Below are 18,745 nucleotides of genomic sequence, written 5' to 3'. Positions count from 1 at the left end.
CACTGTGTCTCATGTTAATACTACTCCTAAACACAACCCACCATCACTGTGTCTCATGTTAATTCTACTCCTACTCCTCTTATGAAGCATCCACTCACTCCAATCACTCTTTCTCTCACTCTTACTTTAGGCCATTGTCAAAATATCTCCACCACAATCTGTTGCTCTCAGAGCTCTTAAAATATCATGCACACGTCTTTATGTGAAATCGCATGTACAATGTACTTCCCATCTTTTGTAGCACACAATATAGTTCAGTATTTGTCAATGGTGCCAATAATGTTGGTCGTGACTGTATATCCCACAATCAGATTAATATGTCAAAATACATTTATACTCACACACACACACACACACACACACACACACACACACAGACACACACACACACACACACACAGACACACACACACATGCACACACACAGTTGTACTTGACCCTGTCATACTTTGACAGTGAACATGACCCTATTGAATGGAGATCTGGGTATTACTGGTGAAACAACAGTCCAGGGTCTGTATTCACAAAGTGTATCAGAGTAGCAGTGCTGATCTGGGATCAGTTTAGCCTTTTAGATCATAATTATACGGACCGTCTGAGACACTTTATGAATACAGGCCCTGATGTAACAACCAAAACACAGTTCAAAATAAACCAACAAGAACAAAGATACAGGAAGACATGTGATGTTTGGCTAAAAACATCAAAACAAAACTATATTTCAAGATATCGTCAAGTGTACTTACAGAGTGAAGTGAAGGGGAGAGGTCTTGAACAGTTAGTCAACGTACTGTCACTGCGTGGAAACAAGATGTAGTCTACTGTAAGAATTAGTAAAAGCAGGCGTAGCCTAAGTGTGAGTTCTGTGGTTGATACATTTTAAAAGTAGTCTAGTCAGGCAGTAACATGCAGGAAGAGCATTTCACATAAGGGATGTTACTGTATCTAAATAGAAAATGGTCTAAAGTCAGCATACTGTAGTTACATTTCTTTATTTGAGGAGTGGACCTACATGTTTTACAAGAGACACAATGTGACCCATTCCCATCACTCCACATCAGCTGGTACTGAAGGTTCCAGAACAGATGAAAGGGGAGTATCTTTGGTACCAGTGTTCTAGACTAGAGCTCTCCCTACTGACATCTCAACATTACTGCAGCTTCCAGGCTTCATATGTCCCTACTAGTCCGATGAAAATATCTTAAATACAAGTTAGAAAATGTCAAAAATATATATATAGAATAAAACAGTCACGTACATAAAAGTACTGATATTGGGACTTATGTTGAACTGGCGTTTGAATTGAGTGAACTGGTGATCTCAGCTAGCTTGTTAGCTACATGAAGCTGCTGTTATTCAGTGATAAACAAGTGTTTTTGTGCATCACACAGCTACTCTGAATGGACTGGATTGTGAACAATATGATGTGCTGCCGCTGAATTACAACAAGACCCCATAGCTAGTGAGCTAACTAGTAAGCTAACATTTAGCTATCAACATTAGCTAACTAGAAACAACAGTCAACAGTGAGCTGTCATTATGCCAAGGCCAAGGCAAGCTGCTCTGAGTTTCCAGTGTGTTCTTGTGTGAAAGAGATGTCTTCAGCTCACTGATCTTCAGAACAACGGACTCAAAGTGAACCCTGACATGCATATAACTAAGTCTGTCTGTCTGTCTGGGATAATTGTGTCCTATTGTGTCTGTATGATGCGTGTTTTTTTAAATGACAATGAATAATCTTTCATGTAATTGTTTTATGCTGCTTCATTATTGTTATTTTATTGTGTGATTATTATTTTTTTCATTTTTATAATTTAAAAAATCAAATATTTTCTTGAATATTAACAACTGCATTGTTGCTTAAGGGCTTGTCAGTAACCATTTTACAGTAAGGTCTACACCTGTTGTACTTATACAATTTGATGTGATTTGTGTGTTTAGGTGCTGGACATTGCTCCCTCTGACACTGGGTTTCTGAACCTCTAAAAGTCTGAGCCGTTTGGGGGGTTCTACTAGCTGACATATGGTACTGTTTTAAGGTGGGCATACCATGGATCATTTAGCTATTTGATTTTGAATTATAGTACCCCTTTAGGTAAAAAAGGAGAAGGACTAATGTTTGTGAGAGCAGGCAGGTGACTGCAATATAGTCTGCCTGGAACATGCCCCATATTCAATTGTAATTCTATTCAAAAATAGCATTTATTTATCCCCTGTTGGGGCAATTACTAGGCACCCTATGGCATCAGGCTGGCAGTGAGTCTCACAGTGACATCACAAGGGGTCACATGTCCAGTCACATGACCATACATACATACACAGTAAAACACATGATAACAACAGATGTCAGCCCCCTTAGTGTCTACAACATGGTCATCATAGAGGCGTTCACTGGGCAAAGATCCCTTCAAAGTTCTAATGATGATGTAATTTCCATGTTTCACAGTTCAGGCCGAGGGAGAGGGGGAAGGAAATCAGAGGTGCACTCCTCTTCACTTTGATTGACACTTCACACACTCATTCTATATGTCTAGTGTTCTGTCTGGGATCTGTGGTCTGTGCCAGAGGACTACAAACGGGGGGACACCCCCCAAGCATCCTGTTCCCTTTTAAAGTAGGGACACAGTTCCTCATCCTCTTCCTTAATCTTCATCATTCTCCTCCCTCTCTCATATCCAGTCGCTGCGTGGTGGACAGGGTTGCCATGGTTTCCTGTCTCTTCCTCTCTGGTCAGGCTTGAAGCGACACTTGTCACCATAGAAACAGCCGGTGGTCCTCCAGAAGAAACACTCGTCACCATTGATGGGAGCCATCCTCCTGGTCCTGAGAGAGAGAGAGACAGTATGAAAACACAAACACCTGCACCTGTGCTCCTGCTTCCTCCTTCCATCACTTTGTACATTTCAAAAGTTTATATGAGTTGATTGGTAACACTTTAGAATACCTCATAATGATGTTTTGACTGCAGATGGATGTCCTTACCCTGTGGAGGCGTACTGGGAGGCTGAGGAGGAGTTGAGGCCTATAGGGTTGGTCCTCTGAGGAGAGGAAGGGGTTCTCTGCATCTAGCGGTCTGGGTACCTGATCACCAGCCTGGTGCTCTCCAGCTCCACCCCCTGGACAGGAGGACAAACCGCAGGCGGAGTCCAAATACATATAATTGAACCAATAGCATTGTCCCAAAAGTACAATGGAACTAATAGCATTGTCCAAAAAGTACAGTGAAACCAATAACATTGCATTGGATTTTATTACTGGCTTGTTTTTCATTTGCCGCCAGAAAATAGTTGAATCGTTGTACTTTTCTCTCTGTGTTGGATCAATGATGATACTATTTATGTGCAAGACTCAAGCTCTCCACTGAAGGCTCTTGACTCTGTGTATCATGCAGAGACGTCTAACTCACCATTGTGATCTCTACAGTGCTGTCAGGTGGACATCAGTAGCAACACGCAGGCTCAAACACTGGTACATTCTTATTCAGAAGACCATTTAATAAGGAAAACTGCCATTTTATATATCCTCTCTTCTAGCAGGAAATGAGAACATATACAAACTCAGATCTCAATCTTGTTTAATGCTAACAGTACCGAAAATTGGAACCAAACATGGAAAAAAAGTCCTTTCATTATTCAGCCCCTTGATCTTGGAATGTCCTCCATTGTAGGAGTTCAAAGGTTAAATAGATGAACAGGTTATTGAGACATGTAGCTGGTTCTAGTTGTCAGTCCATGTCACTAGTTTGCATCTCCTTTTTTAAGCCCCCGTTCCCGCAGGAGACCTTTTGCCTCTTGCCAGGCCGCCATTGTAAATAAGAATTTGTTCTTAATTGACTTGCCTGGTTAAATAAAGGTTAAATAAAGATTATCCTAAAAGTGCAATGGAACCAATAGCATAGTCCCAAAAGTACAATAGAACCAATAGCATAGTACTAAGCGTACAATGGAACCAATAGTATAGTCTCAAAAGTACAATGGAACCATTAGTCCCAAAAATACAATTGAACCAATAGCATGGTCCCAAGAGTACAAACTCATTAAGTGCAAGCTAAAAAATTGAAAGCACATCTCACATAGTTAAATGCATATGACAGCATTATGTTTCATCCCACCTCTCACCTTTAGCCTCTCCAAGGTGCAAGTGGACATGTTGGGATTCTTGAAGTTGACAAAGGCACATAATCTCTCTTGTAGAACTCTGGTACTCTCTCTTTCCCCACACCTACAATACAGAACATAGAATCAGAATGTAGAACTCTGATACTCTCTCTCTCCCCACACCTACAGTACAGAATATAGAATCAGAATGTAGAACTCTGATACTCTCTATCTCCCCTCACCTACAGTACAGAATATAGAATCAGAATGTAGAACTCTGATACTCTCTATCTCCCCTCACCTACAATACATAACCTAGATCTAGAATGTAGAACTCTGATACTCTCTATCTCCCCACACCTACAGTACATAACCTAGATCTAGAATGTAGAACTCTGATACTCTCTCTCTCCCCACACCTACAGTACATAACCTAGATCTAGAATGTAGAACTCTGATACTCTCTATTTCCCCACACCTACAATACATAACATAGAATCAGAATGTAGAACTCTGATACTCTCGATCTTCCCACACCTACAGTAAAGAACATAGAATTAGAATCAAGAACTTTGATACTCTCGATCTTCCCACACCTACATTACAGAACATATAAATAGAATGTAGAACTCTGACACTCTCTATCTCACCAACAGTACAGAATGTAGAAGGAGGAGAGGAAGGGAGGGAGATGACCACAATCAAAATATAAGGAATATATGAACAGGGTGCTATTTGAGACAGCCTATAGAACCTATAACAGTAGAAATGTATACTGTGGAATAACCAGAATAAATATACTCACCCACTGGAGTCCAGAGGGGAGGAGGGGTCCACCACTGGAGTCCAGAGGAGAGGAGAGGTCCACCACTGGAGTCATGAGGGGAGGAGAGATCCACCACTGGAGTCCAGAGGGGAGGAGATAAGATGACATGGACGGGATGGGGTCAGGGGGGGTCTGATAAGATGACATCGACGGGGTGGAGTCGGGGGGGTCTGATAAGATGACATGGACGGGGTGGGGTCAGGGGGGGTCTGATAAGATGACATGGACGGGGTGGGGTCAGGGGGGGTCTGATAAAACACCCTGAGGATTGATTATAAAAAACGTTTGACATGTTTCTGTGGACATTATAGATATAATTTGGAATTTTTGTCTGCGTTGTCGTGACCGCTCTTTCCGGTGGAGTCCTGGGCATAACGCACCAAACGAACGGAGGTATTTGGATATAAAAAATATCTTTATGGAACAAAAGGAACATTTGTTGTCTAACTGGGAGTCTCGTGAGTGAAAAGATCCGAAGATCATCAAAGGTAAATGATGAATTTGATTGCTTTTCTGATTTTCGTGACCAAGTTACCTGATGCTAAGTGTACTTAATGTTTTGTCGAGCGATCGATAAACTTACACAAACGCTTGTATTGCTTTCGCTGTAAAGCATAATTTCAAAATCTGAGACGACAGGTGGATTAACAAAAGGCTAAGCTGTGTTTTGCAATATTGCACTTGTGATTTCATGAATATGAATATTTTCTAGTAATATTATTTGACTGTGGCGCTATGCTATGCTATGCTATTCAGCGTTGCTGATGACAATTATCCCGGATCCGGGATGGGTAGTCCAGAAAGGTTAATCTTTTCTTTTTATTGGCCAGTCTGAGATATGGCTTTTTCTTTGCAACTCTGCCTAGAAGGCCTGCATCCCAGAGTCGCCTCTTCACTGTTGACGTTGAGACTGGTATTTTGAAGGTACTATTTAATGAAGCTGCCAGTTGAGGACTTGTGAGGCATCTGTTTCTCAAACTAGACACTCTAATGTTCTTGTCCTCTTGCTCAGTTGTGCACCGGGGCCTCCCACTCCTCTTTCTATTCTGGTTAGAGCCAGTTTGCGCTGTTCTGTGAAGGGAGTACGAGCGCTGTACGAGATCTTCAGTTTCTTGTCAATTTCTCGCATGGAATGGCCTTCATTTCTTAGAACAAGAATAGACTGACAAGCTTTTGAAGAAAGGTCTTTGTTTCTGGCCATTTTGAGCCTGTAATCGAACTCACAAATGCCGATGCTCCAGACATTCAGCTAGTGTAAAGAAGGCCAGTTTTATTGCTTCTTTAGTCAGGACAACTGTTTTCAGCTGTGCTAATGTAACAGTATAGCTTCCGTCCCTCTCCTCGCCCCTACCTGTGCTCAAACCAGGGACCCTCTGCACACATTAACAACTGCCTCCCACGAAGCATCGTTACCCATCGCGCCACAAAAGCCATTGCAGAGCAAGGGGAACAACTACTTCAAGGTCTCAGAGCAAGTGACGTCACCCATTGAAACGATATTAGCGTGCACCCCGCTAACTAGCTAGCCATTTCACATCGGTTACACTAACATAATTGCAAAAGGGTTTTCTAATGATCAATTAGCCTTTTAAAATTATAAACTTGGATTAGCTAACACAACGTGCCATTGGAACACAGGAATGATGGTTGCTGATAATGGGCCTCTGTACGGCTATGTAGATATTCCATAAAAAATCTGCCGTTTCCAGCTACAATAGTAATTTACAATATTAACAATGTCTACACTGTATTTCTGATCAATTTGATGTTATTTTAATGGACAAAAATTGTGCGTTTCTTTCAAAAACCAGGACATTTCTGAGTGACCCCAAACTTTTGAACGGTAGTGTATAGTGCACGACTTTAGATCAGAGCCCAGACGTTTTATGGGGGAATTGTTTTAGCAGGTATGGTTGGCTGTGGGGGCACACAGCCTCCAGTGGGAGGAGACTATATCAGTGTTGGTGGAACATCCTGCTGTGCAGACCCCTGCCAGCACTACACCGTACTTAATGACGACTGGCGTGCCACCAACAACAATGCCAACGTTAATGGCGAGCACTGCGACACGGATGTCAACTGGCAGGGCTGGTATCGCCTGTTCCTGGGGAACACCAGTGTTCAGATGCCAGAGAGGTGTGTGGACAGTTACATGTGTGGGACGGAGATCCCCATGTGGCTCACGGATCCCCATCCCCAGCTGTTAGACGGGGTGGTTCAGCTTATTCATGCTGTCTACTCCAACAGCTTATTCATGCTGTCTACTCCAACATCTTTTTCATTCTGTATACTCCAACAGCTTATTCAAGCTTACTCCAACATCTTATTCATGCTGTCTTCTCCAACAGCTTATTCATGTTGTCTACTCCAACATCTTTTTCATTCTGTATACTCCAACAGCTTATTCAAGCTTACTCCAACATCTTATTCATGCTGTCTACTCCAACAGCTTATTCATGCTGTCAACTCCAACACCTTTTTCATTCTGTATACTCCAACAGCTTATTCATGCTGTCTTCTCCAACAGCTTATTCATGCTGTCTACTCCAACAGCTTATTATTGCTGTCTACTCCAACAGCTTATTCATGCTGTCAACTCTAACAGCTTATTCATGCTGTCTACTCCAACACCATTTTCATGCTGTCTGCTCCAACAGCTTATTCATGCTGGCTACTCCAACAGCTTATTCATGCTGTCTACTCCAACATCTTATTCATGCTGTCTGCTCCAACAGCTTATTCATGCTGTCTACTCCAACAGCATATTCTTGCTGTCTACTCCAACAGCTTATTCATGCTGTCTACTCCAACATCTTATTCATGCTGTCTGCTCCAACAGCTTATTCATGCTGTCTACTCCAACAGCTTATTCATGCTGTCTACTCCAACAGCTGGCTAAACAGCTGGCTTGTTAAAGACAAGTGAAATTCATGATACATATTTAGTCAATGTTCTGGACACTTCCAAGCTGTCTTACCAAAGCAGTAGAACTATTAGTCATATTGGTGTATTGAAATAGTGCTGTTTGAGTTCCACCGTAGAAGAACACAATAAAAGTCTTCAGAATGACCATGACAGTCTGAATATTAGTTTATGATGGTCTTTTTAATGACTCCACATGGGTAGTGCCTTTTAATATGAATGTGTTTATGCTTATGTATGTACTATTGTTGTCTCTAGTTACCTAGACATCGATTATTTTTCACTGCAGGATCTTGCGCCATCATCATCGACTACCAAACAGAAGATAAGAATCATGCCAACTGTCCTGTGTGTATCCTGTTGTTGGAGATGTTAGTTTAAGATTCATTACAGGATCCTATACTCATGCCAACTGTCCTGTGTGTATACTGTTGTTGGAGATGTTAGTTTAAGATTCATTACAGGATACTATACTCATGCCAACTGTCCTGTGCACAAAATCTATGGTGTCTTGTTCATGTTCGTGTCAGCAGTCAACAGACTCTTTTTATTTTGATAGTGTAAAGATGAAACACAACTCATTGGTGAGAGGTGCCACCGCTAACAGTTTGTAGATGTTGGAACATACAGCCCCCCCCCCCCCATGTTATTCCTAAGGAAAAACCATTTAGAAGCACATTCTAATAGTACATCATACAACAACAAAAATTGGCCTGTTTCAATAGCCTGTTGAAGCAAATAAAGAATGACTATGAGGAAGTCATTTCCCTCCAGGTTGAGGAGAATGCAAGCTCTGCCCCATTGCATCCCTCACATCCTTGCCACCTTATACAGGAGAAACCTAATCAAAAGAAATTAGCCAATTATATGTAACGATGTCACATCAATACTTATACTAAAACATGTTTGCAGTTGCGCAGCGGTCTAAGGCACTGCATCTCAGTGCAAGAGGTGTCACTGCAGTCCCTGGTTCAAATCCAGGCTGCATCACATCCGACCGTGATTGGGAGTCCCATAGGGTTACGCACAATTGGCTCAGCGTTGTCCGGGGTAGGCCGTCATTGTAAATAAGAATTTGTTCTTAAGGCCGTCATTGTAAATAAGAATTTGTTCTTAAGGCCGTCATTGTAAATAAGAATTTATTCTTAAGGCCGTCATTGTAAATAAGAATTTATTCTTAAGGCCGTCATTGTAAATAAGAATTTATTCTTAAGGCCGTCATTGTAAATAAGAATTTATTCTTAAGGCCGTCATTGTAAATAAGAATTTATTCTTAAGGCCGTCATTGTAAATAAGAATTTATTCTTAAGGCCGTCATTGTAAATAAGAATTTGTTCTTAAGGCCGTCATTGTAAATAAGAATTTGTTCTTAAGGCCGTCATTGTAAATAAGAATTTATTCTTAAGGCCGTCATTGTAAATAAGAATTTATTCTTAAGGCCGTCATTGTAAATAAGAATTTATTCTTAAGGCCGTCATTGTAAATAAGAATTTATTCTTAAGGCCGTCATTGTAAATAAGAATTTATTCTTAAGGCCGTCATTGTAAATAAGAATTTGTTCTTAACTGACTTGCCTGGTTAAATAAATTAAAGATATATATTTTTAAAGACTCCTCAGACAAGGATGTTTCTCCACAAGCGTGGTCAGTGTGTGGCTCAGTTGGTAGAGCATGGCGCTTGCAACGCCAGGGTTGTGGGTTCATTCCCCACGGGGGGACCAGGATGAATATGTATGAACTTTCCAATTTGTAAGTCGCTCTGGATAAGAGCGTCTGCTAAATGACTTAAATGTAAATGTAACTGCTTGGCAAGTCCAAACAACAGGTGTCCCCTACACCTACAGACGTAGGCTCTGGCTTTCTGCAGTGCTGAATGCTGAGTTGGGCTTGTGGATTCTTCATTCCAGATTTCAGAGGAAAAAAAATTAAATAATGGGCCACATACTAGAACTAAACAACATGCTAATGTGTGGTTTGAGACAGGGAGATGTCTGTCCCCTCAGTTTCAATGACACATGTATACTCAAAGTTACCAATACATCAATCCAACAAAATAATTTCCCAAAGTTTTAGGCAAATGTTTTAAGAGAACTTTGAAAGCAAAATGATAAATTAGACATTTAAGCAAACAAAGATTAATATTTTGCTAAATATTTAATGGTCTACAAGGCTGAAAATGAACTTTGATAAATGTACCTTACAGTAGCACCCACTGAAAATCACACTTGCTGTTGTCTTTTTTCTGTCTTGAATCAACAGAGAGATTCTCAGACTATTGGTCTGCTGCATTCACCCACTTTTATCCACAAATAATCTCATTTAAACATCAATTCTATACCTTTGCTTGTCGTTCACGCCTAATGGCACCACACCAGAGACGTCACTCTGATCTACTTCCCTTCCCAGACAAGGTGTGAAGATGTTTGCTCTTATTTGAATTTCAAATATTAATTTTACCATTTGAAACAGTCATTTCCCTCTTCGGCATATGTATATAAATCAAGCAGGCTTGGTTCCTTTCTACCACAAACAAAGGCTCACTCCAGACTGGTAAGATGTACTTTATTGTTTCTGAGATTGTGATGCGCTGTCCGTCAGGAAAGATATAAAGACTCCTCCGTCAACTCCAGAGAACAGAGAACAGCGTTTCTACCAGCCCTGCGTTAGACATGCATTTCACGACTTCTGCTTTGAAGGCACCCAGATAGGACATCTCTCCTGATTGACTGGGCCAGTTATATGGGAAGATTTGACTGTTAATAGTGAGTTATTAGCTAAATCAAACCCCTCTCTCCCCTTGCAATGTTGTACCACAGGTGTCCGTGGTAACCAAAATCATCACAAAAAGGTAGGTTTTATCATTTCCTCAGTATTACAGTACTACAGTACTACAGTAATACAGTACTACAGTACTACAGTACTACAGTACTACAGCATGAATATCTGTGTCTGTATTTGGTTAATGCTGTATTGTATCTGTAGAGATATCTGAGAAGACAATTAACAACCAATCATTCACATCGAAGGCCACTGAAATCAGTTCACAGAGGTAAGTGCTCTCTCTCAAGTAGAAGAATCCACTTTGTCCTAACCAAAATATGATTTCAATAATATAATTAAGCAATAACGAGGAGGTGTGGTATATGGCCAATATACCACATCCAAGGGCTGTCGTGGACACAGCCCTTAGCCTTGGTGTATTGGCCAAATATCACAAACCCATGAGGTGGCTTACTGCTTTTATAAACTGGTTACCAACGTAATTAGAGCAGTAAAAATACATGTTTGTCATACACGTTGTATAGCAATTTGTGACATCGGCTGATGTAAAAATGGCTTTATAAATGCATTTGATTGATTGATTGATATACCATGGCTTTCAGCCAATCAGAGTTCAGGGTTCGAACCACCCGGTTTATAATGTAGTTTATGTTTGCGTAACATACAGTTGAAGTCGGAAGTTTAACTACACTTATGTTGGAGTCATTTAAAACTCATTTTTCAACCACTCCACAAATGTATTGTTAACAAACTATAGTTTTGGCATGTCAGTTAGGACATCTACTTTATGCATGACACAAGTAATTGTTTACAGAAAGATTATTTCACTTATAATTCACTGTATCACAATTCCAGTGGGTCAGAAGTTTACATACACTAAGTTGACTGTGCCTTTAAACAGCTTGGAAAATTCCAGAAAATGATGTCATGGCTTTAGAAGCTTCTGATAGTCTAATTGACATTGTTTGAGTCACTTGAAGGTTTACCTGTATAGAACTGTTTGGCCATAATGACCATCGTTATGTTTGGAGGAAAAAGGGGGACGCTTGCAAGCCGAAGAACGCCATCCCAACTGTGAAGCACGGGGGTGGCAGCATCATGTTGTGGGGTGCTTTGCTGCAGGAGGGAATGATGCACTTCACAAAATAGATGGCATCATGAGGGAGGAAATTATGTGGATATATTGAAGCAACATCTCAAGACATCAGTCAGGAAGTTAAAGCTTGGTCGCAAATGGGTCTTCCAAATGGACAATGACCCCAAGCATACTTCCAAAGTTGTGGCAAAATGGCTTAAGGACAACAAAGTCAAGGTATTGGAGTGTCCATCACAAGTCCTGACCTCAATCTTATCGAAAATTTGTGGGCAGAACTGAAAAAGCGTGTGCGAGTAAGAAGGCCTACAAACCTGACTCAGTTACACCAGCTCTGTCAGGAGGAATGGGCCAAAATTCACCCAACTTATTGTGGAAAGCTTGTGGAAGGCTACCCGAAACGTTTGACCCAAGTTAAACAATTTAAAGGCAACACTACCAAGTACTAATTGAGTGTATGTAAACTTCTGACCCACTGGGAATGCGATGAAAGAAATTAAAGCTGAAATAAATAATTATCTCAGCTATTATTCTGACTTTTCACATTCTCAAAATAGTGGTGATCCTAACTGACATAAGACAGGCAATTTTTACTAGGATTAAATGTCAGGAATTGTGAACAACTGAGTTTAAGTGTCTTTGGCTAAGGTGTATGTAAACCTCCGACTTCAACTGTATTACAATGGCTTTAGAGTGTGATGACGCTGCGTACTCGACCTGACTGTGTTTTAACCTTTGACAAGCTCTGAGTGTGTTGCTGTTAATCACATTGTTGGTATATTCATCAATACTGTTTGAGACGCGTTTCCACTGCCCCCCTCACTTTGCTCCTCAGTGAATTCACATTTTTACACTTCTTCTTTGTATCATTTCTTTCAGTCGTGTGTCTGAGCTGAACAGAATGATGTCATCGGGTGTTCTGATGATGCTCCTGTTCTTTAAGCATGTTACTGCAGACAACTCAGGTAAAAGGTTGATTGACTTATTCCCGTTTAGGTAACAGAATGAGAGCTTCACTCAGAACATTGTTGCTCCCCAGTGTTTTATTCCCGCAGCCAAAACAGCAACGTTCCGTGTGCAGAACTCTCATTCCTTTATCTCACTGTATGAGGACACAAGGCGAGACACAGATGCAGACACCGGTGGCAGATGGTTTTAATCTTTGATATTTATTGAACAATCCAAAAGGGGTACAGAGTGGCAGGCAGGCTCGAGGTCAGGGCAGGCAGGTACGGAATCCAGAAAACAGGCAAGGGTCAAAACCGGGAGGACTAGAAAAAGGAGAATAGCAAAAGAAGTACGGGAACAACACATACAAGACGAACTGGCACAGAGAGACAGGAAACACAGGGATATATACACTGGCACAGAGAGACAGGAAACACAGGGATATATACACTGGTACAGAGAGACAGGAAACACATACAAGACGAACTGGCAGAGAGAGACAGGAAACACATACAAGATGAACTGGCACAGAGAGACAGGAAACACATACAAGACGAACTGGCACAGAGAGACAGGAAACACATACAAGACGAACTGGCACAGAGAGACAGGAAACACATACAAGATGAACTGGCACAGAGAGACAGGAAACACAGGGATATATACACTGGTACGGAGAGACAGGAAACACAGGGATATATACACTGGTACGGAGAGACAGGAAACACAGGGATATATACACTGGCACAGAGAGACAGGAAACACAGGGATATATACACTGGTACAGAGAGACAGGAAACACAGGGATATATACACTGGCACAGAGAGACAGGAAACACAGGGATATATGCACCAGGGATAATAAGTGACACCTGGAGGGGGTGGAGACAATCACAAGGACATGTGAATCAGATCAGGGTGTGACACACCTTATTCATTATTTTAGCCTAATTCTCAAGTTCAGGATGTAGATATCACCCTCATTCTCTTTATTGCCAGAGTTTCAACTCTGGAGAGAGAGACATTGGGCTGCATCCCACAGGGCTTCCTAATGATTGTATAGTGCACTACCTTTGACCAGAGTCCAGGGATAGCATACGTTTTCATGGGGGGGGGGATGTTTTCGCAGGTGTGACTGTTGCCAAATCTATCCAGTTTAGCTGTGGAGGCACACAGTGTCCAGTGGGACAGGACTGTATCAGTGTTGGTGGAACACTTCGCTGTGCAGACCCCTGCCAGAACTACACAGCACTGAATGACGACTGGCGTTCCACCACCAACAACAACAACAACCAGGTTAATGGGGGCTTACACTGCGACCAGAGCATCAACTTTCAGGGCTGGTATCGCCTGTTCCTGGGGCACACCAGCGTTCAGATGCCAGAGAGGTGTGTGGAGATTAACATGTGTGGAACCCACGCCCCCCTGTGGCTCACGGAGCCCCATCCCCAGCTGTCAGACAGGGTGGTTCAGAGGGGCGTCTGTGGGAGCTGGTCTGGTAACTGCTGCTTGTTTCAACAACCTCCCATCCATGTCAAAGCCTGCTATGGAAACTACTATGTCTACAAGTTTGTCCCTGCAATAAACTGCCACTTGGCCTACTGTGCAGGTATGACATCATAATGTCCTTGTCACTGTTTCTTAAAGACATTAAGAATGTTCCAAGGTGTCCGATTCAGTCTCTGAACCCAGAACCAAGTCTCTGTATATATATTGACAGTATGTCAAGAGAGACTTTAGACACTCCACAACGGTTGCGTAAACATTTTTGTGTAACTCAGTTGTGGTTTCACAACCGTAGTGACAAATACATTGTACATCAGTCGTATAACCTGAGTGTGTACTAGTCACAGCAAATCCATGAACCCCCCTCCCCTCTGCTGTTCCAGACGTCAACACCAAGGTGTGTTCTACCTGTAGAGATGATGACACCTGTAGGAGTGAGGATAAGATCACCTGGAGGTGTGAGAGGAAAGGTGAGTATTAAGAAAAACACATCGTACTCCTCAGTGATTGATTGACTTATTGGGGAAAAGATGCACTGAGGACAGACCGGGGGTCAAATCCATTTCCAACGTTTTCCAACTTCTGATGGAATACATACAACACTGAGAAAACAACACAGCATATAGTCAATAAATAACTACAACAAATAGATGCAGGAATATGAAAATACAGTCAACCTGTTCTGATCCGTTCATTTGTCCTCATGGACATGAATAAATCTATTATCATTATCAACAAAAACTCTAACAGCTAAGACGGCCTCGGGAGCCAGACCTGTGCCTTCACTTTTCTGATGTAGCAGAGGCATTAATGCAGTCACACTAAGAGCTACTCAACTTTGTCCAAAGATGAACTCTGACCTAGCCTTTAACCCCCCGGGACTGGGACAGTTTGATAGGCAGTGGGAGACTATTCCACAACAGAATACCAGTGTAGTAGAGGAACGAGTTCCGTGCAGCACTATTCGCTCTTGACACCTGGCTGACAGCCATTTTGTATTCTCTTGTTTTTCTCTCTTCCTCTCTTTCATTCTTTCTCTACTCCCCCTCTCTATCTACCTTTTATAACAGCCCCTACACCTACACCCCCTCGGATAACTGTTACCACCACCAATCCTCCTATCATGGCCCCAGAGGTGGTGTGTGGGCAGAGCATGATACAGGTGGGTCTAAACAGGGCTAACCTGAGGGCCGCTGGTCTGAACGCTTCCACAGCTCACCTGGCCGACTCTAGGTGCTCCGCCCACGAGGATCGTAACGGCACGGTGTGGTACCAGGTGGAGCGACGGGAGGGACGCTGTGGGAACACTCTGGAGGTGAGAACACGTTACCTCAATGTCTGACTGGAGGTTGTTCAACACTGGAAGAGTTTAGACTATAACTGATCCTTAATGTTAGTAGGTCTGTGTATAAGACCTTAATGTTAGTAGGTCTGTGTATAAGACCTTAATGTTAGTAGGTCTGTGTATAAGACCTTAATGTTAGTAGGTCTGTGTATAAGACCTTAGTGTTAGTAGGTCTGTGTATAAGACCTTAATGTTAGTAGGTCTGTGTATAAGACCTGAATGTTAGTAGGTCTGTGTATAAGACCTTAATGTTAGTAGGTCTGTGTATAAGACCTTAATGTTAGTAGGTCTGTGTATAAGACCTGAATGTTAGTAGGTCTGTGTATAAGACCTTAATGTTAGTAGGTCTGTGTATAAGACCTTAATGTTAGTAGGTCTGTGTATAAGACCTTAATGTTAGTAGGTCTGTGTATAAGACCTTAATGTTAGTAGGTCTGTGTATAAGACCTTCATGTTAGTAGGTCTGTGTATAAGACCTGAGTATTAATTTAACTGTGAACACTTTTCTTCTATTTCAGACTAACACCACCCATGCTGTCTACTCCAACAGCTTATTTGTTTATCCAGTAGATGGGAGGAATGACTCTCTCTCCCGACCCGTGAGCTTTCCTCTCTCCTGTGTCTATCCTCTGGGGACAGAGAGCAGTCTGAATGTGGCCATCAAACCCTACCTACTGTGAGAAAATACACAGAATGTTTATTAAGTTTATTCTGACAGAACAGTCATTACAAAATCAAACTGTTTTTGAATAATTCTGTCTTCTGGTTTCCAATTGAAGATATTGTTATACATGAAACACCTACATTAAGATATATAATAAGTGTTTGGAAGTCTTAAGGGGGGCTCCCGGGTGGAGCAGCGGTCTAAGCAGGGCTAGAGGCGTCACTGCAGACACCCTGTTTCAAATCCAGGCTGTATCACAACCGGCTGTGATTGGGAGTACCATAGGGTGGCGCACAATTGTCCCAGCGTCGTCCGTGTTTGGCTGGTGTAGGCCGTCATTGTAAATAAGAATTTGTTCTTAATTGACTTGCCTAGTTAAATAAAGGTTCAATAATAAAAGATTTGTTCACACGTTTTTTGTAATAACTTTGATATCTGAAGTTATCAAACTGTCTAATATCTGATGTCATTTAGCTACATGTTCATCTCTTGATAGGAATAGTCGTGGAGCTGTTGGAGTCGGTGCCAAGGCCAGAGCCTCCATGTTTCTGTATCGTAACTCCAACTACACAGAGTCTTACCCAGCTGGTGAAGTCCTCCTGCCGATTGGTTCCACTCTGCGCGTGGGCGTGTCCGTAGAGGAGTCCGGGATGGAGCGTTTTGTTGTTGTTCTAAGGGACTGCTATGCCAACCAATCCCCCAACCCTGATAATCTCCCGCGGACCTACATGATTCAGGACAGGTCCATGACTCTATTCATCAGCTGTTTGCATGTCTATGTGTGTTTGTTTTGTGTGTGAAGTATGGTATGTTTGTTGCTGTGTACGGTCTGTGTAGCCGTGCATGCCTTGAACCTTTTGCATTTTCTTGGCTCTTCTCCCAGGTGTACTACAAATCGTACCCAGGTGACCGTGGAGGAAAGCGGCTCGTCCCTCAGGGCTCGCTTCTCTGCTGCGTTGCAGGTGGACTACCGTTACTTCTTCCTGCACTGCAGCCTCAGCCTGTGTGACCAGAGGAGCTCCTCCTGCACTCCAGTGAGTCCTCAACTCCTCCACAGTCTCTCTCTGACTCTTTGACTTTTGTGTTTAGTCTCTATGACGCAGTGCTTGGTCTCTCTGACGTAGTGCTTGGTCTCTCTGACGTAGTGGTTGGTCTCTCTGACGTAGTGGTTTGTCTCTCTGACGTAGTGGTTGGTCTCTCTGACGTAGTGGTTGGTCTCTCTGACGTAGTGGTTGGTCTCTCTGACGTAGTGGTTTGTCTCTTTCTCTCTACAGGTGTGCTCTGGAAGGAAATCTCGCTCTGTGTCTGATACTGTCCTCCTCAAGCCCATAGCCATCGGGCCAATCAGCTGTGAGTAATTCATTCCAGTTTAGTTCATAAGCTAATATACCACCAAGGCTTTAGGCAATAAGTAGCTGACTGCTGTCGCCAAGCTGTGTTTTAGCGACCACCTGCTGGGTGCCAGAGAACGGTGGCTGTTTCACAGATTCAACATGTAGATTCTTTGGGAAATGATCAGGAAAATGATGGTCTGGTCAGAGGAACTGTCGTTCTGGTGTGTTTCCTCTCTAACAGTCAGATTATCTTTGGCCCCCAGGGGCCCAGAGCCTGGAGTGAGCCTTGGGACCCCCAGCATATGAAGGATGGCAGGGGGCCAGAGTCTGGAGTGAGCCTTGGGACCCCCAGCATATGAAGGATGGCAGGGGCCCAGAGTCTGGAGTGAGCCTTGGGACCCCCAGCATATGAAGGATGGGTTCCCTCCTGCACTACTCCCCTGATCTCCATCCCAACCTACAGCCCAGTGTAACTTTCAAGGGCACAGAAATACTTTGATTCTAGTAATGAATTGCTGCACTACAGTGTGATTTCATTGTACTGTGTATGTTGTATACACATAGACTTGCATTGTTTTAGGAATGATCATTTCCTCAAATCATTGCAAGTTCCAACCAAACCTGAGTTGCTGTGTGTGTATGTTCAGATTCTAAGTAATGAATTGATGCACTACAGTGTGATTTCATTGTACTGCGTATGTTGTATACACATAGACTTGCATTGTTTTAGGACTGATCATTTCCCCAAACCTGAGTTCTGTGTGTGTATGCTGTGATTTGATTATGTCAATAAATAACTCTGTATGATGATGCTCATTGTCTAATGATTGTCTATTTAACAGGTTGTAAACATAAAAATAAACATGTCTATATTTATTGTAAGGCAGGTTAAACACATATTTACAAAAGGCAGAACAACGGGGGACTAATTGACCATAGAGGATTTTGGGAAAACTGGCTAAACTTGTTAAAGACAAGTGACATTCATGATATGTATTTAGTTAATGTACTGAACACTTCCTGGGTTGTTTTACCAAAGCAGGAAGACTGATTGGTGTATTGAAATAGTGCTGTTTAAGTTCCACTGTAGAAGAACACAATGAAAGACTTCAGAATGACCATGACAGTCAGAGTAGTAGTTTATGATGCTCCTTTCTTATGGCTCCGTTGTTACTGTTGGTTGAGGACCTTCCACCTCTCTCCATTGTTACTGTTGGTTGAGGACCTTCC

The 18,745-nt window shown here is 42.3% G+C and overlaps 1 protein-coding gene across 1 annotated transcript; it reads left to right on the top strand.

Annotated features, from left to right (window-relative positions):
- Positions 1-5,222: 5,222 nt before the first annotated feature.
- Positions 5,223-18,284, top strand: LOC129845447 (uromodulin-like). Its single transcript, XM_055913386.1, has 11 exons — positions 5,223-10,692; positions 10,827-10,893; positions 12,598-12,683; positions 13,796-14,275; positions 14,556-14,642; positions 15,243-15,487; positions 16,036-16,193; positions 16,678-16,923; positions 17,065-17,215; positions 17,456-17,531; positions 17,779-18,284. The coding sequence occupies exons 3-11, from the start codon at positions 12,620-12,622 to the stop codon at positions 17,796-17,798; spliced, it is 1,527 nt and encodes a 508-aa protein (XP_055769361.1). The 5' UTR covers positions 5,223-10,692; positions 10,827-10,893; positions 12,598-12,619; the 3' UTR covers positions 17,799-18,284.
- Positions 18,285-18,745: the final 461 nt, after the last annotated feature.

This window comes from Salvelinus fontinalis, unplaced genomic scaffold, assembly GCF_029448725.1.
Source record: "Salvelinus fontinalis isolate EN_2023a unplaced genomic scaffold, ASM2944872v1 scaffold_0307, whole genome shotgun sequence".
Classification (NCBI taxonomy): Eukaryota; Metazoa; Chordata; class Actinopteri; order Salmoniformes; family Salmonidae; genus Salvelinus; species Salvelinus fontinalis.
Note: the sequence above shows the minus strand (reverse complement) of the source record. Positions and strands in the feature narration are given on the sequence as shown.